We start from the raw sequence: 27,581 nt of genomic DNA on the forward strand, positions 1-27,581 counted from the left end.
GCACAGTTCTGTGATCTTCTCAGGATACTTCAGGACACACAGTGAAATATTGCATGACAAATCTCTGAGAAATTTCCCTTCCTTTTGAGGCAGTTGTCACAGCAGGTTTACCCTAGATAGATGGTCTATGTACTTAATTAAAAATTTTGTATATTTTATGCATTAGGTGCATTTCACACTACAAGAACCAATTCCAAGAACAGTCTGCACTGTAAGGTGATCATATCTGGTTTAGGTAGTTGTATTTTCTTCAAATGATAGGTAAAGAAACTACTTTACAGCTACTGCAGATACAGAAACTATTTTACAGCTCACAATTAATTCTTGCAGCGTCATTGTCATCTTTGCAAAGTTGTAACTTCAGGGTAAAGTGGCTACTTGCTAGATCAGTTATTCCAGAAATGGCAAAATTAAATTTCATCTGGTATGAAGAAAATGCAAAATAGTTGTGTGTGTGTGTGTGCTTATAAAAGTCTGAATCTGCTTTAAGGAAACTGAACTGCAGTTTTCTGTGGTGGCCCCAAGGCAGAGGCGTCCAGGAGGGCACTCATATCTCAGGGCTAATTGCCCTTAGGGTTGGTGCCGGGTACCTGGCTGAGACAACACCTTTGAAGGTGTTGGTTGAGGCAATGGAGGCAGCAGTGCAGGAGAAAACCTTCTGCTGGGGATCACTGCTGGTGAACCAAGGGCCTTGTTTCGACACCGCCTTGTGCATCACCGTGTGTATCACCTGGCATCGCTGCGTGTGAAGACAAATCGAGAGGACCTCCACTGGCTTGGTTTAATTCAGAAATAAAATAAGTCTTTTATCCCTTTGGGCTTTCATTAATTGCTAAATTTCTTCCTAATTTTTTTTTTTCCCCATTGCAGTTTGAGTTCATTCAACCACAACATAAAATTCACTGCACCGGCCTCAGAGATGACAAAAAACTGGATCATGTTTTTGCTCTTCTTATCGGTTACTATGGTGAGTCTTATGAATTTTTTAAATCCTTTGCAGTTTTAACCAGCATATACAGAATACCATAGAAATTATTAATAAGGAAATGCAGAAATAACTAATCTTGCGTCCAGACGTGGTTTCTGCACAACAGGATCTTCACCCACCTTCTGTTCTCCTTTAAATTCCCCTGGTAAAGGAACAGAAATAGTGTTTACCTCGGCTGAACCTAGCATATCCTTTGCTGGCTGAGGACAGCAATAGTTGATAAGTGACATACAAGCAATACTCTGTGGACCCCAGGAAGAGTGGAGGAGACATCTGAGATTCAGAGGGACATCCTCAGGACTTTAAAGTTCATCCCTTGTGTGACAGTGGTGGAGTATTTCAATCTGCAGCTCTGTTTTAACATGAAGTTTTAGTGGCTTCCTGGAAAATATAAAATTGCTATTAAAAAATGCACTTAAAAAGGTACAGATTTTGGTCAGGAATCCTAAGTTTTTTTTTTTTTTTTTTAAATTTTAGTATCTATAAAGGTGTATGTCGTGTCTGTTGAATGTCTTTTTGCATTCTGAGGGTTGACTTTATGGTTCACCAGACTAGAGAAGCCAAATAGCTCTGGACAAGCCAAATGCTTCAGTGCATAAAGTATATATCCCTTATTTTTTTCGCAAGGGATCATTTTGGGCCTGACTGAAATGCCTTTTAGACTGAACTTTGATATATTTCACTGGATTTTATGAAAATATGGTGATGTGCCTCTGGCTGTCTCAGTGCTTTCTATGCATACTGCCACTACTATTTACAAATCTTGCCACTTGTTACTCCCCCATGCTCATTCAAGAGACATTTGTCAAGATTCAGCAGTAAGAATTGCTAAATTAACCAGAAAAAAACCACAAAAATCACACTGACAGTAATAAGATTTGAAGATCCCCTTCCTTCAGTAAAACCATATTTAAAATACAATATTTAAAAAGATTGATATTGAGAGGAGTTTATGTTGGAACTTATGGGTGATTTGCTAAAAGAAGTCTTTTTCCTCTTAGTTTTTTGCCACTGCTGTACCATCTGAGGGGCACCAGAACATTACAGAGGACTTCATGCAGCTAAGTGTCACACGGAATAAAATTATGACAGCACAGTATGAATGCTACCAGAAAATCATGCAAGATCCTATTCATAGGAAAGAAGGTAGAAATTTATTTTTTGTGAGATTTTTTCTGAGGCAAATGGTCAACAGATATAATGACACCAATTCAGGATCCCTTAGTCGTGTTACATTCTTGTCTTGTCTTGTCTTTTCAGGTTGTGACAATATTTGTATAATTTTTTACAAGCATCACCACTTCGGGATGCAGGAGGATAAAGTGATGTGTTACATTACCTGCCTGTTACACCACCTCTTATATAACACAGAGCTTTTATTTCTGATGAGATAAGGAAAAGTTAATTTAAATAGATATTTATACTAAGAAAAAATTGTTTCATGGTCCTATGATCCCTCTGTCTGCCTGCTTATATATGCCTTTAAAAAATTAGAAGTGTCTTGATCCACACAGTTTCTCTGCTCCAAGGACTGTGTTAGTGTTGTTCTTGCTTTTTCTGATAATTCACTCAGCTGATTCTACCTCCCACTGTATTGACTGGTTCTCACTTGGTAACTTCTGGAAACACTGAATGGCTTTTTGAGGCAAGAAAAGGGGATTATGTTCTTTTAAAAAGAGATTTTTCTCTACTGAAATGATTCTTTGGAGGAACTGAATGCCTGGAGGTCCAAAATGAGTGCAAGACAGTGTAAGCTTATGTCCAGCTTAGAGCCTCTTCAGAAGGGTCTGGAACAAATTGGAAAATCTTCAAATGAGGAGGAATTTCAAACAAGATGTTTGAAAACTGCAGCCTTTGAAAATGAGGACGTTATTTAAGTCTTTAGAAGAAACCTGAAGCAAGACACTTCAGAAACATCTTCAAATCCATAGAGATGCTCAGTCATTCTGTGCGCCTTTTGGGAAAGGAATTTGTTTATAAAACCCCAGCTCGTTCTCCAGGGAAGTTTATTTTAGATGTTGAAATTTGTGTGAGTGCAGTGAGGCGTTGGAACAGGCTCTTGAGGGACGCTGTGGATTCCCTGTTCCTGGAGCACTTACAGGAGTGTCTGTCAAGGGATCGCTGCAGGCTCAGCCCAGCCTGAGGCAGAGGAGCTGTGGCTGCCTCCCAGCTTCTAGGACACCTCTGCATTCTCAGTGGACTAGAAAACATATTTATAGGCTTGGTATACACCCAAAATATAAAGCAATTCATTCAAATGGTCTTTGAAAGAGCATAAGACTCTTTGCGAAGGTACATCACTGACTGTGAATTGATTTAGGCTTTTTTGCCCACTGTTTTCCAGATCAGAAGCTTGTAAACTGCAGATGTAGAATGAGAACGAATTTTAAAATGTTTTTGAAGAAACGTATGTTTAAGGAACTATCTCTGTTAAGTGGAGTTTTAATCAACTACTGCTAAACCTTATTTTTCTGTTTCCTTTTTTTTTTTTCTTACATCTCTACTTTTGGAAGACCATTATGAAAGAAGGGTTGTTATTTCATTACTTGTTTGCAGGTCCCTACTGTAACAGGACGTGGGATGGCTGGTTGTGCTGGAGTGATGTTGCTGCTGGAACGGTGTCAGTGCAGCGCTGCCCTGACTACTTTCAGGATTTCAACCCATCAGGTAAGTATGCATTGGCTTCTACATCAGCTTATTTCTTAATGAAATGAGGGTTTGGGTGCTTGATGTCTCTTGTTTGCCCCACTCAAGTTATTAACGCTCCAGAATTTCAGAAACTCAAGAGCCATATTTGCATTTTCCTCTTATCACATAGAAAACTGACGAGCACTTGTTTTCTTTTCTGACCTACATCCTTGAGGAATTCTGTAGATTAGTGAGTAGGAACTGAAGTCATACTTTTTTCCTCTTAAAGATGATCTTCTCTCTCAGAAAAGCTTTTCTCTCTGACAGACAAGCAGAAACAGGACTTACTCTTCTATCTTGATTTAGCAGTTGAAGTCCACAAAGAGTTTCTCCCACTTTGATTCCTCTCCTGTTTCTGTGGGCTAATGTGAAAAATGTCATAGATTTATAGTCATGTCCCTTTCTGCCTGTTTTGTATTTCCCAGGGTCCTTTCATGTCTCTTTCTATTTGATGATAGAAATTATTGTGGTTCCAGAAAATTTCCAGTTTGGTTCTTGAACAGTTTTTCTGTTGCTGTCTGTCCAATGTCAAACTTCAGTTTAGATCTTGGATGTCAAACAAGCCATTTAAATACCCTTTTCACTTCATCTGGTAGTTCTCTAACAGTTAGTTCAATATATTTTGATACTTACTGGATTGGAGGAGCAAAATCTATTTGTTTTCTTAAGGAAAATCACATCATCATTTGCTCTTGCCAAGCAAAAGCAACAGCCTCTGGTTTCTCAGAATTCATAGTAACAAGCAAAGTCTCTCTAGTCATATTAATAAAGCTGTCAGCTGTTTGCCAATCTTTATTAAATACTTGGCATCAGGAAATAGAACTTCAGTCCTGACTGTTGCATTTTTCTTTCATTTTCCTTCTTTTGTTTTTCTTTCCGTCGACTTTGATTGCAGAAAAAGTGACAAAGATCTGTGATCCAAACGGGAATTGGTTTAGACACCCTGAAAGCAACAGGACATGGACAAACTATACTCAGTGCAACAGCTACACACATGAAAAAGTGAAGGTAGGAAAGGAATGAATGCATGTTACCAGTGACAAGAAACCACTCTAAAAAATTTCATAAGTATTAAAACTCAGATGGCAGCAGAGTTGATGCAGCTTCAAATCACTAAAAGAAGAAAGAACATTGAACAAAAAGGGTGAATCATGCAAAACAGACTCAAAACCCCCCAATCTACCTGCTTGGTCTTATATAGCTGATTTCAACTGCTTAAATAACATATTTGTTGTTTGTGGGTATTTTAAATGTGTTAGGGTACTAGAACTTGTCTAGGCCATTCAAGTCATCTGTTGGTAAGTGAAATGTGTGCCTTGCAAGAGCAGACCTTTATGTTTTGCTCTGGAATTCCTAAGTAGGGTCCAAGTTGAGCAGAACTGCAGGAGGTTTGTCCATTTTTGGAAGATGTGCTGACAACGTGGGTTTATCCAGTGAACTAAGAGACAGATTTTCAGCGGGTGTACAGCCAGAGTTTTTACTTGGGATTAATTAAGACATCTTCAAGGCAGCTTTCAGCAGAGGTCAGATGTTTGGGGTTTAGGTTGTTTGTTTTTTTTTCCCAGTGTGAAAAGCAGACCTAGCCTCTCCATTTTCCCACAAATGTAGGCAGGCTGTAATTGGGTAGATTCACCCCAGGATCTTTGGAGGCCAAAGAGAACTAAATTATGAGAACTGTTAGATAGGGTCTCTGTGCTCCTTTTCCTTTGTGACCGGACTCCCAAATGCCTTTTTCTGTTTCTGAGATATTAAGCTACTCAAATGAATAGAAAACATATACTTTGAGTTTATTTACCTGAAATTTTGCAGCCACCCAAAATTATCTCAAGGTCAGGCAGCAAAATGCTTTGAGTTGTTTTCTATGTATCAAAGATACACTCTACACACACACATAACCATGTGGGAATATTTTTATATACTTCAGCTTATCTTCGAGATGCCCATCCATTGAAAAATGTAGAAAAAGAAAAAAAAACAATTTCCAAGTGATCTCTTTTTTAACTGCTTTGTGATATGTGAGGACACCATGGGCAAAATGTCAAAAACAGTCAGTCATGGGAAGAAGCTGTTAATTGAAACTGTAAATGCCCAAGAACTAGGAATGTAAAATGCAGGTCAGGGTAGGCTGTACATTAATTTGGACCTCATGGAAAACAGCTGAATAGCAGCAGATTGTATCAAGAAATCTGACATGTAATAGAGATTTTAAAACTTCCTACATCACTGTTGTTGAATACTTCAGGATATTTACCCAAAAACCATATTCAGCAAAAGGTGGCAATAGATGATAATAACACACTTTTTTATTGCTTTTCCTCAAATCATAAGACCTGGAGTTCACTAATGGCAGTTGAATTCTATTAGCAGAATTTCTATATTCGTTGATTCTTGTTAATACTTGGCCGTTAACTGAGGACATTATTCAGACAGAAGCAGATCTATGAAGCACCTTCTTTATGAATAATGAGGTAGTTTCCCTGAGGCTGTTTTGCCTGCATATGCCAGGTCTGCCACACATCAGAAGCTGTTGTTAAAGTGGAATAATAGCTCTGAACAAAAGCCTTACTGCCTGCTACATTTCAGTGTGTTGTTATATGAGGTATCATTGTCCCTTCACTCTGCTCAGGAGGCAGGTTAGATATTGCACAATAAATCTGACTGCTGGGCATTGTTCAGGTTTCGTTGTTATTGATACAGCCCAAATTTTAGCTTGTCCGGGTAACCATTGTTTTTACTCTCTTCCAAATTTTTATGGAAGTTTCACTTACACCTATTGCATTGCTGTTTGGTTGTTTTTTTTTTTTTTTTTTTTTTTTTTTTTTTTTTTTTTTTTTTTTTTTTTTTTTTTTTTTTTTTTTTTTTTTTTTTTTTTTTTTTTTTTTTTTTTTTTTTTTTTTTTTTTTTTTTTAAGAAGTTATCTCATTTTTAGAAGTAATGGTAATTTGAAGATTTGTAGCATTGTCATCTTACAACCTACTCAAAGCTTTACCTGGAATCTTTTTGTATTATTTCGAAAGTCAGTGTATATATAACAAGCTGTTAGTCTGTCTTAAGTTGGAATAATAAGTTCAGGGGACACAGGGAGTTTGCAGCATTTGTATGCATGCTCTAATTCTCCCTACAGAATCCAGATAGTTGTGCTTTATTGTGAGAGTATAAAGCTTAACCTAAAAGTCTTCATTTCCTACTGTGCCAAATGATAATCTTACATTCAATGCAACAAGAGAGATTTTGTGAGACAGATCCCATAACTGAAAGCAGAGGTTTGTTACTTTTTATGGTCATTTGTTAATTAAATTATTATTTAATTTAATATATTTATTAATTAAAATAATTAATGATAACACGAACATATTGCAAACATTAATTTACCAGTTCCTTTTTAATCTTTTTTTTTGTCTAGCCAGATTTTCATATAATTTGGCTGTAGGCTTATTTGACAAATCTGTTCAGTCTTCACTGGGTTTGAGTTGTTAATTTTTTTCAAACCCTCCCTTAAATGCTGAATGAGAACTGACTTTCCAACATCATAATGGCGGCTTTCTTTAAAGAAAGTATCTTTAAATGATAAGAGAAAAACCTCCTGTAAGGAAAAAAAGGCATAAATTCCTATGGGGAGCAGGTTTTACTCAGGAGCTGTCTTACCAGAAAAATCAAACCCCCCTCAGACAGGAAATGCACCCAATGCAGTAGCTTAAACATCCAGATTTATATAAACACATAAAACCCCATAGCAGGATATATTAGAAACCTGGTGTTTAAACTAGCAAGGGGTACGTTCCAACGATGATTTCCATCAATCTGTGGTGTTTCCTACAGAGAGAGAGAGAGTTTATCAGGGTGTTTTTTGGCAGGATTCTGAACTCGTCTTATCATTACCTGAAATGTTTCTCTTTTTCTTAATGCTGTTAACAGTCATTTGATGTGCAGAAGAGATGTATAAATGTGTGCTTTGTGCAGAATAGTTCTACAGGAATCTCAGGTGCTTGGCTTTGTTCTTGTCTTGCAGACGGCTCTGAACTTGTATTATTTGGCCATCATTGGACACGGCCTCTCAATCGCATCACTTCTGATTTCTCTTGGCATATTCTTTTATTTTAAGTAAGTATATTTAAGATCCTCTATCAAATATCAGTGCTTTCAGTACTCTGAGCCACCAGCCACCCAAACAAAATTTGACTGAGTGAGAAGATGAAGAAAGCCACGACGTTGATTTGGAATTGAAGGTCATGGCTGTTATAAATGTGTAGGTTTATCTTCTCAGGGGCCTAAAATAAAAAACCTGCAAACCAAAAGCTGTAGAATATATTGAAAATAGGAAACACAGAGATGTTTGTTTGGTTTTGGGTCGGTGATGTTCGGGTTATTTTAGCGATAAAATTACAGTGTGGATTTTAGGAATTGGACTCGCTGGTCCTCATGGGTCCCTTCCAACTCAGGATATTCTGTGATGCCAAGCATCTGCCAAACTAAAGAGCAAGTGGAAACCAAAATACTGATGACATGTGATACATACAGTAACATTCCAAAGTGGGTACTCACAAATATAACAAACTGTAAAGAAAGTAAGGCTAAAAGCTACAGTAGAAATGGGAATAATAAAAACAATCCCTTTCTTTTATTCACTGCATTATGTGCATGACAGGCATATTATCCACTGACTAAGAGTTATTATTACTTCCTTGCAAGAAGCTTTGAGCAGTGTATCACCACTGTCACAACAGCTCATAATATAATGTCTTTTAAAATTAGTGTTATTACGTCACATTTTGTGAACTTGCTTTTCTTCCCTGTGAAAGACTCCTTTTCTTTGCTGTTTTTTTTTTTTCTTTAAGAGCCTTTCAAGAGGCTTAGCAGAAAGGTGAAACCAGGAGGGCTGCCACATGAGCAGAGCTGGGAGAGACAAGTTGTTCCGTCTGCCAACTGCTGCTGTGCACAGTGTTGGCTTCCCTTGTTAACTGGCTGCAGTTTAATCATTTCTCCTTTATTTCTTACTGGAAAATGAACATCTGCTCTTCAGCCTTGCCTATTTCTTGCCTCTGTGTCCTTCTCTCTCACTCCACCATTAATTTCTTCCTAACATTTACATAGGAATAGCACATACAGCACATACAGTAGCCACTGATTCTGCCTTTTCTCATGTTGTGGACTATGATTAGGTGGGGGCCGATGATATCTGATTTTAAAAAAATATCAGTTTTAGTAACATCTGATGGAAAAGAGTGTTTGCTGTTTAGCTATGCATTATTTCTCCAGGTTTCCACAACATTGCCACAAAGCCTCGACAAATCAGAATGTTTCAGCTGCACAGAATCAGAGAATATTCCAGGTTGGAAGGGGCCCACAAGAATTGTCGAGTCCAGCTCTTAAGTGAATCATAGAGGAATCAAACCCACAACTTTGGTGTAATTAGCACCATGGTCTAATCAACTGAGCTAACCTCAGGGTCTTTGTAACTTCTCTTTATGAAATCCAGTATTCAAGATGACCTTTCAGCTTTTTTCTGATCTCCTTTCAAGAGGAAAACCTGAATATTTGGCTTTTAATAAGTTTATTTGCATATGACCTCTTAGGACAATGCTTACCATTTCCAAGTTCACTTTCCTTCCAGGACATCAACATGTGAAATGGCCCTGAGTCCTTATAGGAAGTTTGATTTTGCATAAAAAAACTCTGTCCTGTTGCAACAAATGTCACAGAGAGTTTAGCAGATTAAACATCTAACGTGACAGGAAAAATGTTTTGATAGATTTTTCAGTGGAAAACAAAAAAATTTGGAATAGGATATAATTTTATAATCTCAGAGACAGTCAAGCATGATTATTCCGGATTATAATTTGAAAACTAAGGCAATTTCATCTTGGCTTTTGGCATTTAATGCAAAAGCTGGTGATCTGCTTTGCTGCCATACCCTGTCATGTCTGTCTAACCATTCAGGGATTTTTTTTTCTCCCTCTGGCAGAAGGATCATCTTTCCTCAGAGAGCCACATGGAATTGATCCAGACCCACAAACCACATCTTCTTTGCTGTGGTTATGTTGGGATATAAAAGGAAATTACAAAATTTAAAGGAAGCTAAAGAAAGTCCTCTGCAAGCTCTTTTCTTGGGATGTACGGTTCCTCTAAAGTATTTTTAGTACCAGAAGGGTATTTAAGGACCCAGATTAATACCAGGATGTATTATGTATCAGCTAAAGCTTGTGTAATTATTCATAGCTTTAACAGGTGGACTTTTTTTTTTTTTGCTATTGTGGAGGGTGCCTTTGAATTTGTCATTTCCAAAAAATTTATTCTGTTAGTTGACCAGCAGTTTCCAGACAACCTTTGCTGGATTGATGATCATTAAAATATCTCGAGGCTTGACTAGAAATTTGGCACTTTCCTCCATGAGAAAAAAGGCTCTTTTTTTTCCGCAAATAACAACTTTCTGTGTTTTGAGTTAGTTATCTTCTCTAGGATTAAAATTTTTCTGTATTTTCTGTTTGTGTTTGAAAGTTTGGCTTTTTCTTCAGAAAATTATCTCACTGGAAATCCTTGTCCAGTTTGTGACTTGTGTGCTCCGAGTACATTGGAGTTCTTGGTTTAACAGCAGGAAATGGGCCGTTAACTTGGAACTCTGAACTTCTCAGAAAATTCACCAGTGAGGCATAAAAGTAACTTCTTGCAGTGTCTCTGCTTTCTCTTACTCAGTGCACATGTGGATCTCACTGATTGAATTTTGCACTGTTGGAATACCTCAAAAACTTGGATCTCAAATCCCATTTAGAGGCTTTCAAAAATGTCACCCTTTTTTCTTTTGGAGAAATGAATTTTTTCCTAATGTTCAAGTCAGGGAGGACTCAACATAGGATGAGGAATAGGTAATTTAGCAGGAGGTCTGTTTTTGTTTTACTACACATGGTTTAATCCTGGGGTTGGTCGTTCAAACATTCTTAGATCATAAATACAAGAATTAAGTGATTAAAGGGTATTACATCATTAAGAAAAACAGACAGAAAGAGTAATATAGGAAGGATAACAGAAGAGGGAGGGTGGGGAGGCTTAGGAAAAAATCCTTTTATTACCAAAAGCAGTCTTGATTTTTAAATGTCATCAGTCTTGCTTTCTTATTTCACGTCCGGTGATCCTTTCAATCCTTTTATGCATGGGTGGAGGTGGGTGTGGATGGGTGTGTTTGAATATTCAACAGGAACAGCTGCTGGATGACCCGAGAGATGGCCCCATTAGCTGTACGTGCTCTTCCTTGCCTGTGCCTTGAATCTTAACAATAAGCAGACAGAATTCCAGAGTTCTTCAGGACTTGTTTACACAAAGCCCTTTGCTGGAACGTAGTAGCATTGTCTCTCTTTTCGTACATAAACCATATAGGAAAGAAATATATAAATATACATCTTAAAGGAACATAAAAAACTGTGCATTACAATAATCTAAGTTTATGCGTTTGGGGCATTAAAACAAAAGACCAAAATAAAATCTCCTCCAGCCCTTGTGACTATTCCATATGGGCATTTTTCTGTTAAAACATGAAGGTCTTCTCCCTCCTACCCTCCCAAATTACAAATGAATCACCAGTGTCCCTACTTCATCTTTTCTTCCAGCCATGCTCTATGAAAAGGCTAGAAAACTTGATTTTTTTCTCTCCTCTCCCCTCCCCCCCCGCCTCGTGTAATAGTTCAGACTTGTCCCCCTGCTGAGCTTGTCAATGTATCCCTGATTTCTCTAGCAGCAAGCAGCAGTGGCACATATAAGCGGTAGATTTTCCCCTCCAGTCAGTCACTTCAGGTTGTCAATCAGCTTCTCCCCCTGTCTCTGGCGGTGTAGTGGAGGCAGGTAGGTGTGGTTACTGAGCACAAACTCTTCGCGGTAGAGCCTTCGGTTGATGCTTTCCTGCAGCAACCGAGGAGCATTTCCTGAGCGTGGCCGTGGTACCACAGTCCTTATCACTTCTCTCTGTGCGTGTCTGGGAGAGCTTCCTTTCAGCATTTTATGCTGTGACACCACTCTGGGTTCCTGCCTTCTGGTACTAACTCTGGTCGAGTCATTTTGGTCGTAGGTTCTGCGCCCCCTCTGAACCACGAAGGGATCGTTTTTACCCATCATCTGCTTTCCTGAAAAAATGGGCATTACTTGCTTCTTTGGGGATTTTGAGAATCGAAAGTTAAAGCTTTTTCTCTTCTTTTGGGTTTGCCTGTAAAGCTGAATTTCACTGGGAAAAAACCCTTGAATGAGAAGCAGTCGTGCCTCTTGGAACAGCACTAAGTTAGACCTGCTTCCTCTCTAGTGGCAGACAAAAAGAAATTTGCTGCAACCCTGCTCAGTTTCTAGTATTGTTCAAAATTATTGAACCTCTGTTTAAAAAAAAAAAAAAAAAGCGCCTTTCCAAACATATTCTCTAATTTTACTGCAAGTTTAAAAGCAAACCTTGAAAATTAACACAGTCAAATGCAGTCATATAAAGATTTTATAATTTTATCCTGTATACTGTTTATAGCTTAGTTATGCACAAAAGCCAGGATGAGATTTGTATTATTTTACTTATTTATTTCTCTAGCTATAGGTTTAAGGAAGAAAAAATAACAAGAATATGAGTAAAAGGGAATTATCCTCAAAAAACCTAAACAGGTTTGGGTAAATGGAAACATAGGGTAAGACAGCTTCTTCATGCTCAGGTGTGATAGGTAATTGGGAAATTCTTCAGGTACTAACAAAAAAAAAAGAAAAGGTGTAAATCTTCTGAAAATTGTTATATTATCAGTATTAAAATTTTTTTTAAGCTGACCACTATAAAGCAGCTAAACATCATGGAACTAAATGTACTTGCTTTAGTCCTGTTGGTGTTTAAGGATACATCATTGTATTAAATTTGGTCTGGGCCTGAAGAGAGGGTAGATATGTGATCTGTCAGCAAAATAAAGAGCTCCAGCATTTCAGAATGTCCAAGTTATCCCCAAGTCCCCATAGCTGTCCTCCCGTATGCTCATCTGTTCTTGTTTCCCTTTCCTAGGAGCTTGAGCTGCCAAAGGATTACCCTGCACAAAAATCTGTTTTTCTCCTTTGTTTGCAACTCTGTTGTCACAATAATCTCACTGACGGCGGTTGCCAACAACCAGGAGTTGGTCGCAACGAACCCAGTAAGTGAAAGTGTGTTTGGCGCCTCGTTTATCTGTGTGAGAATCATTTCAGCAGCGCAGAAGAGACGAGACCCGAGCAGCTGCTGAAGCTCTGCGAGGTGCAAAACGTTCAGTAACCCTGTGTCTGTGTGAGGTTGGACAACAGATGTCTCGCAGAGATTTGGTCATTTCACATCTGAGGTTGTGAAATAGTAATAACGCTCTAAGAAACGGAGAGTTCCCAGCTTCTCTTCCCCAGCTCCACAGAGCTGCTTTTGCCCTGAAACAACTGCAGGACAGCAGCCTGTTCTAGATGATGTCAGTGGAGCCTGACAGTTGAATTCACCAAGGAAGGGCAGTAAAAAAATTGCTTTGCAAGGTATTTCGGATCTGTCTTCCTATGGCTTTACTTCCTTTCACTAAAAAAAAAAAAAAAAAAAGTCAGTTGTTCTCATTTCAACTGAAGATGGCAAAGTCAAAGTTCACCCCTATATTCCAAAAGTAAAAAGCAAGTAAAAACTCCTTCCATTTGGGTCTGATTTTTCTGACTTTCATTTCTTGATAAGACTGGGGTAAGTGTGAATCAGTGGCCTCTCCCAAAAAGCCTAGGAGATATAGCAACAGGAAAGCCTGAGGCTGAAATACAGAAACAAACAAATCCCTAGCTCTGGTTTTGTTTTTATTTAGAGCTGGAAGACAAATTTAAGTTCTGTGAAAGCTAGGGCAAAACTCCAGAAGCTGAATCAAGTAAAAGGATGATTTTCTCTTTCTCCTGTAGAAGCTGTCCTCAATGTGCTGGAAAAAATACTTGAGATAGGCTGCTAATAATCATTATCAAGTGAGTTAGGTCGCAGAAAATGGTAAAACAATATTGATTTTTGTGGTTTGTTTTTTTTTTTTTAATCTGTGCCAGAAATAGAACAATCAAACAGGCAGCAATTTCAGAAGGAGGGAAAAAAAAAGAATCTACTGTGACCAAATCGTCAAGTTAACTGTTACTGCTTTTTCACAACCTCATATTTTAGACTTCTCAATGAATTGTATTATAACATTTAAATTGTCGAATATATTTTGAAGGAAGCTAAATACAAATAAATGTCAGGTTCCTTCAGAACCTGCAATACAAGTTCTCAAAGGGACCAAAGTGCAGTCATGAGTGAGTTAAAACTGAGGGTCTTGTAAGCATCTTAAAACCATAAATTATTCTCTGGAGTTGTGATTGGTAAGACTGAGAGGGGCTTACCCACACCAAATACATTTTCTTGTGTGGTTATCATCAGACAATTTAAGAGTTTGGAACGGTCAAGTGTGGCAAGGTTTGCAATAAGGAAAAATATTATTACAGCTTTCTGCCATGCTTGAGGATTTCAAGGTCCTCTTGTATGAGTAACTGGAAAACAGACTCAGTTATAAAGTTTTCTGTCATCATAAAGTATGGAGTTGTAATTTCATAAAAGTTATATTTTAAAAAGTAAACAAATATGTAATTTTAGTGAGAAACAGAACAAACATTAGCATTTGACTCGAGTGGCATTCTTTCCACTTGGCAAATAAAGCTCTGAGATTTTCAAATTAAAAATTTGTATTAAGCTCTGCCCTTTTTTTTTTTCCTCCTACAGATCAGCTGCAAAGTGTCACAGTTCATCTACCTGTACCTGATGGGTTGCAACTACTTTTGGATGCTGTGTGAAGGCATTTACCTGCACACTCTTATTGTGGTGGCTGTTTTTGCTGAGAAACAGCACTTGATGTGGTATTACCTCCTTGGCTGGGGTATGTGATTTCACCTTCTCTACTTTCAGGCCAGTGCAAGTCTCTCCCTCCCTTGAACATCTGTACCTCTGCTCCGCCGGGCTGATAGCTCTGAATGGAGATGCCACACCCCTCCTCTTTGTCTGTGGTGTTTTAACAAGCTTAGAAATATCAACGTAGGAAGTTGTATGTACTTCTGTCTTTGCTTGAAAGAGAGATTATGCGTTTCTGGAGTCAGGAAGTGACTCCTCCTTTGTATAGAGAAAATAGTCTCCTATTATAAAAAAGACATTAAGAAGTAATTATTCATTGTTCCTCATCTCGAAGATGTTTATTCAGGAATGAATGTTTGTTTTCAGAGAAGTCTCACCATGTCTGGGGTGGAGGGTCAGAACAGAGTTAGGGATGGCCAAAGATTTATTTTTCCAGCAGTTCCATTTGACCTGTATTGTTCACTAAGCAAACACAGAGTGGCTGTAGCTGAAGATCTCAAGTGGCATCAGTATCAAAACTAACAGGCCAAACCTGGTCACTTTAGGGAGTGAAGGAGAGCTTATTCGCAAAGTGCAAGGGAGGGCTCTCACCTCATCCTCAGTGCATTGGCACGCTCAGCTATATCGTGACTTGGTGCCTGGGTCACTGCTGTCCTGCTGAGGTGTGGCTGAGAGGCTGTAGGTGCTCAGCAATTTCTGAAGATTGGGTACCATCACAGTGTCAAGGGCCCCAGACAACTAATTTTAAATTTTTTAATTCAGCCTGATTTCCTGAGTATAATTTCAAATTTCTTTTCGGAATACCCAGCAAGACATTCATGACTTGTCCTCATGCCAGTAAGGTGTGAACAACATTGCTAACCGTACTGCTAAAGCTATGCCCACATATACAATTACCATTTTAATATTACCTACCTATTTGGCATTATTGCAGATAGCAGCCTGAAAAGCATCTGTGTTAATTAGGATCAACTGTTGCATTCTAAAAAGTTAGAATTTGATTTGCTTCTTCTTTCTTTGTGTTTTTCTGGCAAGTCAATGGATATAAGTTTTTGTACACCCCTCAAAAAGAAATCTAAGAGAAGAAAAACTAAATTGCTCCCTGTTAGTTTATTTGCTCTGCAGGTATATAGTTTGGATTAGGTGAAAATACAGAAGATTCCTGCAAGATACCCAAGTTTACTTAGTTATAAGCCATGTTTTCTTATGAAGAAAATATTGTTTTTCCTCCACAGGTTTCCCATTGATCCCTGCCTGCATACATGCTGTTGCTAGAACTTTATATTACAATGACAAGTAAGTAGCATTTCAGCTTGCTTTGCAAAACATTTATATTTTCTTTAAAGGCGGGGGGGGAAGGAAAGGAATGCAAAGATAATAATGCCAACTTTTTTTTTTTTCCTGTTTGTTTTCTCTAGCTGTTGGATCAGCTCTGATACTCATCTGCTGTACATCATCCACGGCCCTATTTGTGCTGCTCTGTTGGTAAGCACTTTTCAGATAGCATTTTTGTTTTTCCAATTTGTTCTCTGTCTGCTTTCGATGGGCTCATGAAGTTGGTAAGAGCCTGAAGCTAACATTTAGAGGCCGCTGTCTTTCATGGGTCTCTAATTGAACCCAACAGGTGCCTTAGACACAGAAGATACAAGAAGTCTTGGCCCTGTTAATGAGCTGTACCTCTGGTCTTCACAGAAAGTGAGATTTTGCAGTGTTGATTATCATTCCACTTCAATGCTATTGACAAGGAGGGACTCAACATTACCTGGAGTAGCAGAGGGCACTTTCAAATCTTTCCTTTAACTGAGAATGCTTTCCTGTGCCCAGACTAATTGCCAGGTTGACCCTGCTGCGAGCTTCTAAGTGTCACTGTGCTGTGGCCAAACAGCTCCCTGAGGTTCTGGAAGAGGGCTCTTGCATGCCAGGACTGACTGTGGGTAGGAATAAGGGATGGGAAGAAGCTAGAACAGGTCCCTGGAAGAGAACCAGTGCAAATAGTTCTGCAGGTGCCTGTGACTGCCCCCGTTCTGACACTAATCTAGCAATGTGTGCTTTGGCCACTGGGGCATTGCAGCTTCTGTGGCCCTTGCGAACCCTCAGAGTGCAGAATTCTGTTTTACCTCCAAGTTAACGCCAGCCCTATTAAATGCTTGCTACCAAAGACATTACTGCATAAAAAACCAATGTTGCACTTACTAGGACTGGATTTAACATATGAAATTCTGTCAGTAGGTTGTTGCCTCATAGAAATAGGTGCCTACTTACACAACTGTCCATGTAATTAATGTCTGTGGCTGCATAATGCGAGGGATGCTGCAGCACATTCTGTGTGTGACTGGAATTAGCCACTGACTGTTTATGGCAGCCATTAATTTTATTGGAACAGAAACTTCAAGCTGACCTAGCAAAACTACTGTGTGCATGTCTGCTGACTTTTTTCATGGCTTTTCAGTTCACTCAAAAGAGCCTTAAGTAACTTTTGGAACCATTTCCATTTCTGATTTACATGAGCTTCCTCTAATGTTAAATTGCTAATGAATATTTGTAGAGTGCATTCTGTGCATAGAGAATTCTCTCAGAAAACCATCCTGTGGTTCTTCTGACTCCCTTTTTCATTCACAGTGAAGTTAAGTAGTGAACCCACCTTTTGAAGACTGTGATGATATCATGACACATCTGAGACCCTCTGTGTGGGAAGCCAGAGGCAATCCCCATGACATTATTGAGATCTGTGGCCCTTGGGATGTGAATTATTACTCATAATCTCTTGTCCTGCCAGTCAGGTCTACTATATATTTTCATGTAAGGACACTAACTAACCTGCTGTGCTGTAATCTGTAAACTTAAACCCAGTTGTGAATCCTTTCCATTTTTTTTTTATTCCTACCTCACAGAGAAGATGAAACCCTGTTTTCACAGAAAGGCACAAGGTTTTGTTTTTTTTTTTTTTGTGGCTTGTCACTTGTATTGTTCAGGTGTCTCTTCACAGATATACCACTTAAGTAAAGCTCTTTAAAGCTGAACTATAATTTGTATTAGTCAGAACTTGCTTTAAATAACAATGTAAAAAAATGTGTAAAAGCGATAAGACTGTACTGTTTTCCATGAAGGGACCTCATTTTAAGATGAAAGATCATTTTATCCTTCCAAGCAGTGGCCTCCACGAAATCACACTGCAAGTGGCCAGAATCCTACAGACTTCAAATTGCACTGGATCTGTCCCAAATGATCAAGTCTTCTTTCTGTTCAAGGCAACACTAGGAATGTTCTTTGATCTTACTGGAGGCATAATAATTGTCTCTGTGGAGCTGGTTTGGGCAGAGTCTTTGTCCATTCTCTTTGCAATTTACAACTATGTACACCTCTGATATTCCTATATTTTTAATGAGCTGACTGAAGGTGTTTCTCTTGTGTTTTTTTCTTGCCTCAGTGCAATCAGTAAATTTATTTGAAAATCATGTAGGAATAACAGAGACTAAACACAACTGCACATCTTGCCTGTGACGTGAAAGTACTTTAAAGGAGTTGCTTTCCTTTCTGGAAACACAAAAAAATTCAGCAAAGACAAGGCAGGGATAAAGATGTTAGATTAAATGCATGTGTTTAGGCTTTGTGAACAGAACCCTCATTTGCTTTAAGCAGCTTGCTTGCCAGATACAATTTCCACACTTTACTAAGCATGACCTGCTTTAGTAGACATTTAAGCAACAATATTAAACTGCAAATTAGATAATGAAGGAGAAGACACTGTTTCTATTTTCAGGAGTAAAATCTCAAAGAACATGAAGGGGACTGTCAAGTGGGTGCCAAGGAGAATTGGCAGAAGCAAATAGGAGTTTAACTCTTGCACATCACTGAAAACCCTACAGTTACATAAAGTTAACAACAACGCTGCTTTTATGGTCCCTGTCATTACATAACTGTGGTCATATCCCTGCCAAAGAAACAGGAAATGGGAGTAGACATAGGTTGCAGTTTGATTGGAATTCTCTTCAGTTGACCATTAAATTACAACTCTTTGCAACCACAAGTGTGGGAATGAAACAGTAGAGGGTGATGTTAGTTTTCATACTAGACAAATATTGACCAAAACTGAGGGCAGGGGGGGATGAAAAGGAATGAGTTTGCATGTTAGTGAAAGCAGTAGTGATGTCAGTGCAGAGACTTGGAATGTGCCAACGCACAAACAATTTCATTTGCACTGATGCCACTGACAGTTTTTTTTATTTATTTATGCCATTATTTATATAAATAATGCCACAGGGATGTTTATTTCTCCCTACAATAAAGCTATGCATTGGTATCTTAGTCTGACAGGCTTTTAGAGATGCAAGTTCTTTCAGCAAGTTCTGAGTGAAAGTGTGCTAGAAGGAAGTTCAGGAGGTCCTACCTTTGTTTTTAATGTCCTTACATTTAATGACTCTGAGTTGGACTCAGTGCAAGGCTTAGGAGTTTTAATGCTCAGCACTCATATACCTGGCCTTGGGAATGTCCCCAGACCAGCTGTAAGACGTCTTCATGAGCACATACAGGTGCTGTGCCCAAGCAAGTCAGCCTCAAGCAGGCCACGATCTGAAGCTGCATAACTGTACTGAAGCCAAGCAAGGGCCATCAGCCACTATTTGAGTGCCTTGAGCTGAGAATAGTTCCGTTTATATCACATTAAGGAGGAATTTAAACAGAATTTAAACCTCTATGCTAATAAGGATTGCCACGCTGCTTAGTGCAAACTCAGTGTGGAGAGAAGTAGAAATACCTTGGAGATGGGGAGAGTTTAATTCAAGAACTGCAGCACCTAATGCCTTATAAACTCAGCTAAGTTCACAGCCACTCTTCAGGCAGAACCTAAATGCTACTAAATTTCCATTACAGGCACTGACATTCCTTGTAGCTGGGATTGCCTTCTTGCCTTTGTTCCCATTTTTGTTCACTTGCCCAGTTCAGTTTTCAGGTCAGGGTGGAGCTGTCGCTGTGCTGCTCTGTGTTCATACTGCAGCCAGCACTACAGGGCTCCTCTGGGCTTTTCCAAACCATCACAGTCAATTTGATGATAATATGCTTGCGAGTAGTTCCACTGGCCTACTTAAGTGTAAAAAATCTACTTGCTACCTTGCTAAAATCAGGACCTGCTTTCATCATTTCAATTAGGAATTCAGTTCAGCCCAACCTCACTCTGTTTTGTGCCAGAAGAGATATGCATCAAAAATACTGCACAATTCTACTGACACTCCCAGTGCCAGTGAGTGACAGCTCTCAACTCTGTTCTCTGCTTTGCCTCATCCACCTCTCTGTTTGCCCTCTTAGCTATTTGCAAACTCTGCGTGGTTGGTTTTGTGCTTTTTGGTTTTGATGGGCAAGTGAAACAAACAGAAAAATCCTGTGCACATTGTAAAAGAAACAGCTTGTTGGGTGGTATTCCATGCCTGGCTGCTGCAACTTTCATCTTCAGTCAGCATTCAAAGACAAGGTTAGAGGATTTGCCTTTGCTACCAAAACTACAGAGGGCTGAAAACTCAGTGTTTGATACACATTGATGTTGAACAAGTAGATTTGAGAGGGATTAAATTTAGAAATGGAGGAAGGACTTATTGTCTGTGTGTACTATAGGAAGTTGGATGGGGATGATGGGCTACATAAAATCTAAGTAAATCCCTTGAGAAAGAATCATAAGACCTGGGTTGTGTAAACAAAGCTTAAAGGTAGCTGGAGGCTTCCAGGAGAAATTCATGCAGTAGTTTCCTATGTAAAACAATTTCCTGTTAAAATGATTTAAATAGCATGCAAGCAGAATATAAATAACATCCCATATCTGTCAAGGGCAATGTTGCTATAACAGTACACAGCTGTTTATTCTGAAAACCTGATCTGACATAAAGAATTCTGCTGGGGCTGTGGAGACACTGTGACACTCGTGGTCTGAAATGGCTTCCCTGCCTGCATTTGCCCTACAGCAAACACAGAGGCCTCCTCCTAGACCAGGAATTCCAAGGCTTTTTTGAAGGGAGTTGTCTGACTGTCTGCTACCTTCTTCCCCCACCCTCCCCTTTGTCTCTGGTTGTTAACAAGGACTGACAGTTATCTGGAAGCTGAGATAGGGCTGGGTTCTGTGTCTCTCCCTTCTGCAGTGGGTCCCTGAAGCAGCACTGTCCTGCCTCGGTGCCCTTGGGCAAGGGGACAGGCTGGCTGAGCTCTCCAGGTCTCTTCCAGCTTCATCTTCTATCAGGGGCTGCCAGCATTGCACAGGAGATGATGAAAGTTGAGTGTAAGCATCCCTCATTGCTGCTGTTGCTCTGGTTACTCACATCCTTTGGCTTTGTGTGTGTGTGTGTGTGTGTGTGTGTGTGTGTGCATACACAGGTACGTGTTTTAGGGCACCACCTCATTTGGAAGTTCTGATGAATGAATAAAAAGTACAACCATTGGCCACTGTGAGAATGTTAAATCCACTGTTTGCCTACAGGAGTATGGGCTTCTTTGTACAGCGTTTGGTCTTTTCCTTCTTTTATTTTTTCATTCTGATTTTTTCTTCTCTATAAATTTGTCAAGTTCACATTTGAAAAAAATAGAAAGTAGCTTTTTTGAAGAACCATATTTAAATGCAAGGAGGCAAGAGCATCGTCCTCTTTCTGGAGCAACCTGAAAATAAACAATCATTCAAAAAAACCCTAATCCTTCACTGCTACTGTGAGACCAGAGAGAAAGGTGTCTGGATTGTTAGCACTGTCAGAGGGTAGGCATCTGGATGCACACTTGTTTAGTAAATGAGAAGAATGGATATAGATACCAGTAGAGCCACCTCTCAGTTACTTAAAAAGGTGTTTTCAGAGAGGTTAAACTGCTGTTTCTTGTGCAGTCACAATCCTAGCCATGCAGTATGAGTTTCCTTGTCTGGTTTTTAGTTTCCCAGATCAGCGTGTGGGATTATTTCTCAGTCTGCCCTCAGTGTCATTTCCTTTTCCCACAGGTAAACCTCTTCTTCCTGCTAAATATCGTCCGCGTTCTCATTACCAAGCTCAAAGACACCCACAAGGCTGAATCCAACCTGTACATGAAAGCAGTGAGGGCTACCCTGATTCTTGTTCCCCTCCTTGGCATCGAATTTGTCCTGTTTCCATGGCGACCAGAGGGCCGGATCGCTGAGGAGGTGTACGACTACGTGATGCACATCCTCATGCATTACCAGGTAGGGAGGGTGACATGTTTCTCACCCACTTGAGCACTTGGCATGTGAAGCAAATAAAAGGACAAATGATTTTGTTATTTTAATATTTAATGCAGCATTCCCATAAATGACTTTGATTTTCTCATCACACCAGATATTAATTTCCTCTAGGAAATTCCTGGAGATACATCACGGTAGATGATAACTGGTCCCATCTTTTCAGAAACGAGCTACCACATTTAGATTTGTCCTGTGTTGTCTTTGTTTTTCTGAATTTTATCACAAATTATCTCACACCTGAAATATCCCATAGGTATGTGTAATAAAACAGAACCTTTATTTTTATTTTACAGGGTCTACTGGTGGCTACAATTTTCTGCTTCTTTAATGGTGAGGTAGGTAACAACTTCTAGTATATTTGCAATCATTTTCCATTTTGCATAGTTCTGTTTTGTTTCAGCAACTGAGATGGAAAATTTTTGTTTTATTATTTTATGTCTAAATTTTTCAAACTCAAAAAAAAGGAAACAAAATATCAGGATGCCAAGAGCAGAGCTTAGGAAGGGCTGCGCCATCATTCATGGCACATCATTAAGTGCATTAGGACTGACTTTTTGGTGCTGAGCAATATACATTTTTCTTGATTATATAAGAAACTGAAGGCACTTGTCACTTTGATATAAATTCTCAATAAATATCGTAAAAGTGAAATGCAGTTCAATACTCAGAAGGCCTATTTGCCTGTGCTAGAAGCTGGACAGGATGTTATCTTGGAGACGCACTGCTCTTTCTGTAGCAGGAATAGAGCACACTGGGTTGGGGTACAGATGCATCCTGTGGCAGGGTCTTGGAAGAACATGATCTTTAGAGTCCCTTCCAACCCAAACCATTCTGTGACTCTGTTATGATGACTCCCTGGGAAAACCCTAGGCTGAGGTTTGGAAAACTGGAAAACTCTTTTTTTTTTTTTTTTTGCACAGATGAAAATTATCATTCCAAAAAAAAAAAAAATCAGACCTCAGCAGGTTGGTGTGCCTGGGTCAGAAACTTGTGTTGGATAAGTGCACCTCTAAGAAAACACCAATTCCAAGGACAAACTTCTTCATTCTTACACTAGAGGATTGTGCCCTATTTCAGTAACAGATTGTACTGATCCCATCAAAGCTTCCCTGTTAACCTGAACGGGTCAAAGTGCTGTACCCCTGGAGTGCACACAGTAGAACCTCCTGCCCCATGCTGTAGAAAATACACTGGTACTTGTCCAGCAGTTTTGGCAGAGGAACAATTGCAAACCTGCACTTATTCCTGCACATCTGTTAGCTCATTTGTTCTGCATTTAGTGTGGTCAGAGTGTATGGCTGTAAGCAGATGTGTGGGAGTAACCAGATGTTTTCATGCGACTGAACCCTTAGTTTCTTTTGTCAGATGCTGTGAAATTGTGTCAGTGTGGGTATATAATGTTATTGGACAGTAATATTTACCTACAGGTAATTATTTAGTGAATACCAGAATTAATTCCAGCAGATTGCCCTTCCTTCTCCTCCTGAGTCTAAAGCTGATCAGATTGCAATTAGGTTTAAAGGTTTACTTTTGTGTCATTGTGTGTGTACTCACCCAAATGTACCACTGATTTTTTATTTTTTTATTTGCCAAGGAGGTAGAAAAGATGAAGATAGGCTTTCTCACAGTTCAGTGGGTGTGGGGCATGGGTTTGATCTGATTTTACCATGAAGTAGATTCATGTTCAAGTCCCAAGTTCACACACACTTTCCCTTCTAGATTGTATAGTTCAGAATGCCTTCCCTCTAAAACAGATATTTGGAAAAAATCAGAGTTTGTTCTGCTCCAGTGCAAAATACAGGAGGGATGGGAGGCCTTGAAATCTCTGCAGTTTTTATTCAACAACCTTGTTCACTGCTCAGTTTTGTCTTTTAATCCTTGTGCCTCTTGCTAGGCTGTTTTTCTATTTTAAGTTATGATTAATTTTAAGATATAAAGTTTTAAAATATGATCCCGGATGTGCTAACATTTCATTGTTACAAACTCATTTTTTTGACATTATTCTCTTCTGCTATGTAAGAAAAGCACACCTGAGTCAACCCCCTTATTCAGTATCCTAAATTCACCACAGGCTGATGTGTTTTTAGTAAAAAGTAGTAAAAACAGACTAAAAAGATGAGCTCTTCCACAACACCTACAAATGGTAACAGGTGAATCACTGCTTGAACTTCTGCTGGCAGGGTAATGTTAAAAGGAGGATTTAGGCATTTTTACATTTATTAATTTAGACAATTTTTAGACCATAGAACTTGACTTCGTGAGTTAAACATATTCATCTGTATTTGCTCTCTATAGAGTGGAAATTTGTGCCTTTGAAACCACTTTTGGGTTCAGTGATTCAAAGACCTTTTCAGCACATCTTTTTCAAGGAGGGACTTAGTGCTTTATAAACGACTGCATCAGTAAGGAAACCCAGGGGAAGAATGACACTGTAGGTAGAGAAAAATGCACAGAAAAGATGTTGGAGTCAACATTTGAAGTGACAGTAGGACAAAGATTTTTCTAGTTGGGTTTTTAGCAATTAAAAATGCTAAAAGCACCAATTTCTTTCTGTCTATATCTTAGCATTTCCCAGCTGTTACTGTACATTTTAGTGTCTTCTCCACCAAATATCAGGATCCAAATCATATCCGAGCAGACACCTCTGGCCAAAAAGTAAATAAATGTGATCTGCTGGCAGAGAAGTTCAGTGAAAATAAATGAAGAAATGTAAGAAAAATAGCTGGTATGTCCTGCTGACTTTTGCCAAGGAGCTTCTCCAGCTTCCTGAACAGTCCAGCCAGGGGTGACCTGTCCAGTCTGATTCTAACAGGCACTGCAGATGTTTGTCATATAGGCTGTGGTCAGAGGAGAGGCTTGTCTCTGATAAATCAGTAGAAAGACTCCTATTGAGCTATTAATTATGATGGTGCTAATAATGACCTATGTGATCCTTGGTAGGTTTGGGGTGTTTGTGGTTTGTTTTTTTTTTTCTTTCATTTCACAGGAGTGTAGAAATGTTACCATGAAGATCATGGTCTTGGCTTTATAGGTTTGTAAAATGTGTAATGATAGATGAGATAGATGAGCTTGTGTTGTGAGGGTTTTTTTTTGCTGTTTGTTTGGTTTTTTGTTTCATTTTTTTCCTTTTTTTTTCCTCCTGTTTGGTTACTGAGCTGTTTGATTTGTGTGCTATTGACCATCAAGCCACTAGTACATTAAAGAGCTGACTGGAAGGGCCCCTTCATGAAAACTCACCAAAAAGAGCCATAGCCAACAAATAAGGTGCAGAAGCAGGAGTGTTCCACCTGGAACTAACATTTCTGTAAATGACTGAGAAACAGAATCATGTTATTACATTACCTTTTTTCAATAAAAGCATTGCTTAAGATCCTTTCTTGTGACAAAGTCTCAAAGTGCTACCCGTCCTGAGCTGAATTTACAGCTCAATATGTAATTTTTCTCATGTGTGTCTACAATAAAACTCTAATTTTATTGAGGTAATTGGTTATGGGAAGGAGAACAAATAGAACATAGCTTAGTGACAGGTACAGGTTCATTGATATGATTTCAAACTAAATTCGAAGCTTCCTCCTTGGGAAAGATGGAATTTTGAATATGCTTCTTCTCTTGGCTTTGGGATAGGTTACAGAAGGGTCCATATTGCTGTGCAATGCATATATTAATTAATGAAAACTTCCTGTGCTGAAACACAAACTCTGCCTTTAGACTCGAAAGGAATACAGAATTTTGATATGAAAAGCAGCAAGGTCTGATACTCAGAAGTATTTAGATACTTGATTTTTCTACGAAGTGTTTGGATATTTGCGCTTAGGTGTTTGGAGTGGATTAGAAAGGTTTTTTGAACAGTAAGAGAGCATCTCCTTTGCCCTAAAATGCTAATTTCTTGTGTTAATCAGTTGATGCTTCTTTCCTTACCCTTCAATATTTGCTTAGGGAAATACAAAATTTTCCTTTAAAGAGTGGTTTCTGACACCAGGCTGCAGGAAATCTAAAAACTACACCCCTTTTCTTCTATTTATTCTTATTTTTCATAATTAAAGCCAGAGTAAAATTAGACAAAAGAAGCCATTGTGTGAGGGGAAATTAGAAGCAGGCACAGAAGAAACTCTGAAGACATATGGAAAATCCTAAAAATATTTATCCAAAACATAAACAGTGAGCTGGGGGAGTCACCGTTCACTGGTTAGTTCTTTTGAATGTAAAAAAAAGTGAATTGAAGGTGATGTTTTTGAGTGGTGTCTGTGATTTGGGGGTGGATACATGGAGGTACCAGTGCTCCCCAGTATTTCCTGAGTCAGAGCCTGGCCAATCAATGCAGGAGTACTTTCTGTACAAAGTTTGGCTGAAGAGGAAATTAAATATTCATGATCTGTGGGGTTTTTAAACATTAAAAAACAAAAAAAAAAAAAAAAAAAAAATCAAAAAACCCCACACAAAACAAATTTTGAAAAAGCAGGAAGAGGAGCCATCACCATTCTTGGCATTCCTCACTTGGCATCTTCACGTGAAATTCTGTGTGAATTTTGTGAATGTGACACTTCGTCCCGCCAACACGCACAGGTGTTTAACCATATTGTAGGAGAGGAAGGTTATGACAAAGCATCACATCCTTTCCATGGAGACACGTAGAGCAGCTGGGCCTTCAGCTATTTTACCAGCTTTATTTTTAGCTCTGATAGTAATGTGGAGATTGGGAAATCGTCTTTCTAGTCACTGGCTTAAGGTACGGTCAGAAATTAGGAAAGACTTGTTTGTGTCAGAACCATAGCAAATGTAAATTACAGTTTGTTGAGAGTAAATTAATTTACAGCTGCTGAGGATGTGGCTTTTTGAACTGAAGAAGGGTGAACACAAATTACCTTTTTCACCTCCAAATCTAATCTGTCCACACTGGACTGGGGCTGAAAAGGGGATTAAGGGGAAAATTGTGTTGCTGCTGTTCCTCCTGTAACCCGTGCTTTTTCTGAGTAACTGACACACTGCAACTGTAAAAATGTCCTTATTTCACACCAAATTTGCCAAAAAGTGACGCTTACTTATATTGCACCTCAAGTGACAAGTGACATGTAGGTATTATTGCTGTGCTGCCTAATCTGGTGAGACACGTTTATCGTGTATCAAAGAACAAAGCCCAGTGAGATCTCCCTCCGAGCCGCTTACACAACTTTCTCCTTGTCTCGTGGCGCAGGTCCAGGCTGTTCTGCGGAGGCACTGGAACCAGTACAAGATCCAGTTCGAGCACAGCTTCAGCCACTCAGATGCCATGCGCACGGCCTCCTACACTGTGTCCACCATCAGCGATGTGCCAGGCTACGGCTACGGCCACGACTGCGCCAGCGAGCACCTGAACGGGAAGGGCTACCATGACATGGAGAGCGTGGTTTTGAAGACTGAGAAGCTCTACGGTTGAGCACCCCTGGGGGCTCAGCTCCTGTTGCTGTGCCTGTCACCTCCTCAGCATCAAGTGGGATTGAGTGACTTCATGGCCAGAAGGTTTTCCCCGGCTCGGGGTTTGTTCTTCTCCTGAACAATGCAAACTAAAGCGGCGTGTCTTTCGTACGTATGTATACATACATATATATATATATATGCATATATACATTTTTTGGGGGGGGTGTTTCTTGTGTATCTATATAGTATGGACATCTGTACATATATATATCTATATATGTATGTGCATTTATATAGGGTTACAAACTTTGCCTCTTCAGTTTCTACTGTGTAGACAAAGTTGGCAATTTTTTTTGTACAAAAGGGAATCAATGAAGGATTTCTTATTTTCTTGGAAGTTTGTGTAAGATTGCACTGTGTTGAAGCCACTTCATTTG

The 27,581-nt window shown here is 39.2% G+C and overlaps 1 protein-coding gene across 1 annotated transcript; it reads left to right on the forward strand.

Annotated features, from left to right (window-relative positions):
• Positions 1-872: 872 nt before the first annotated feature.
• CALCRL (calcitonin receptor like receptor) lies at positions 873-27,167 on the forward strand. The gene is made up of 12 exons (XM_027884442.1): positions 873-967; positions 1,990-2,134; positions 3,545-3,655; positions 4,572-4,684; positions 7,686-7,777; positions 12,681-12,807; positions 14,406-14,559; positions 15,767-15,827; positions 15,950-16,016; positions 21,493-21,711; positions 22,044-22,085; positions 26,942-27,167. Exons 1-12 carry the CDS (start codon positions 920-922, stop codon positions 27,161-27,163), a joined length of 1,401 nt encoding a protein of 466 aa, XP_027740243.1. The 5' UTR covers positions 873-919; the 3' UTR covers positions 27,164-27,167.
• Positions 27,168-27,581: the final 414 nt, after the last annotated feature.

This window comes from Empidonax traillii, unplaced genomic scaffold (genome assembly GCF_003031625.1).
Source record: "Empidonax traillii isolate 1590-97213 ecotype Southwest subspecies unplaced genomic scaffold, ASM303162v1 scaffold145:size929809, whole genome shotgun sequence".
NCBI lineage: Eukaryota > Metazoa > Chordata > Aves > Passeriformes > Tyrannidae > Empidonax > Empidonax traillii.

Excerpts from the sequence above, each read along its gene's own strand:
- CALCRL (XM_027884442.1), top strand. The coding sequence starts at position 920 with ATGACAAAAAACTGGATCATGTTTTTGCTCTTCTTATCGGTTACTATG. Across the intron at positions 16,017-21,492 it reads CTATTTGTGCTGCTCTGTTG|GTAAACCTCTTCTTCCTGCT; the intron begins GTAAGCACTTTT and ends CTTTTCCCACAG. Across the intron at positions 21,712-22,043 it reads ACATCCTCATGCATTACCAG|GGTCTACTGGTGGCTACAAT; the intron begins GTAGGGAGGGTG and ends TTTATTTTACAG.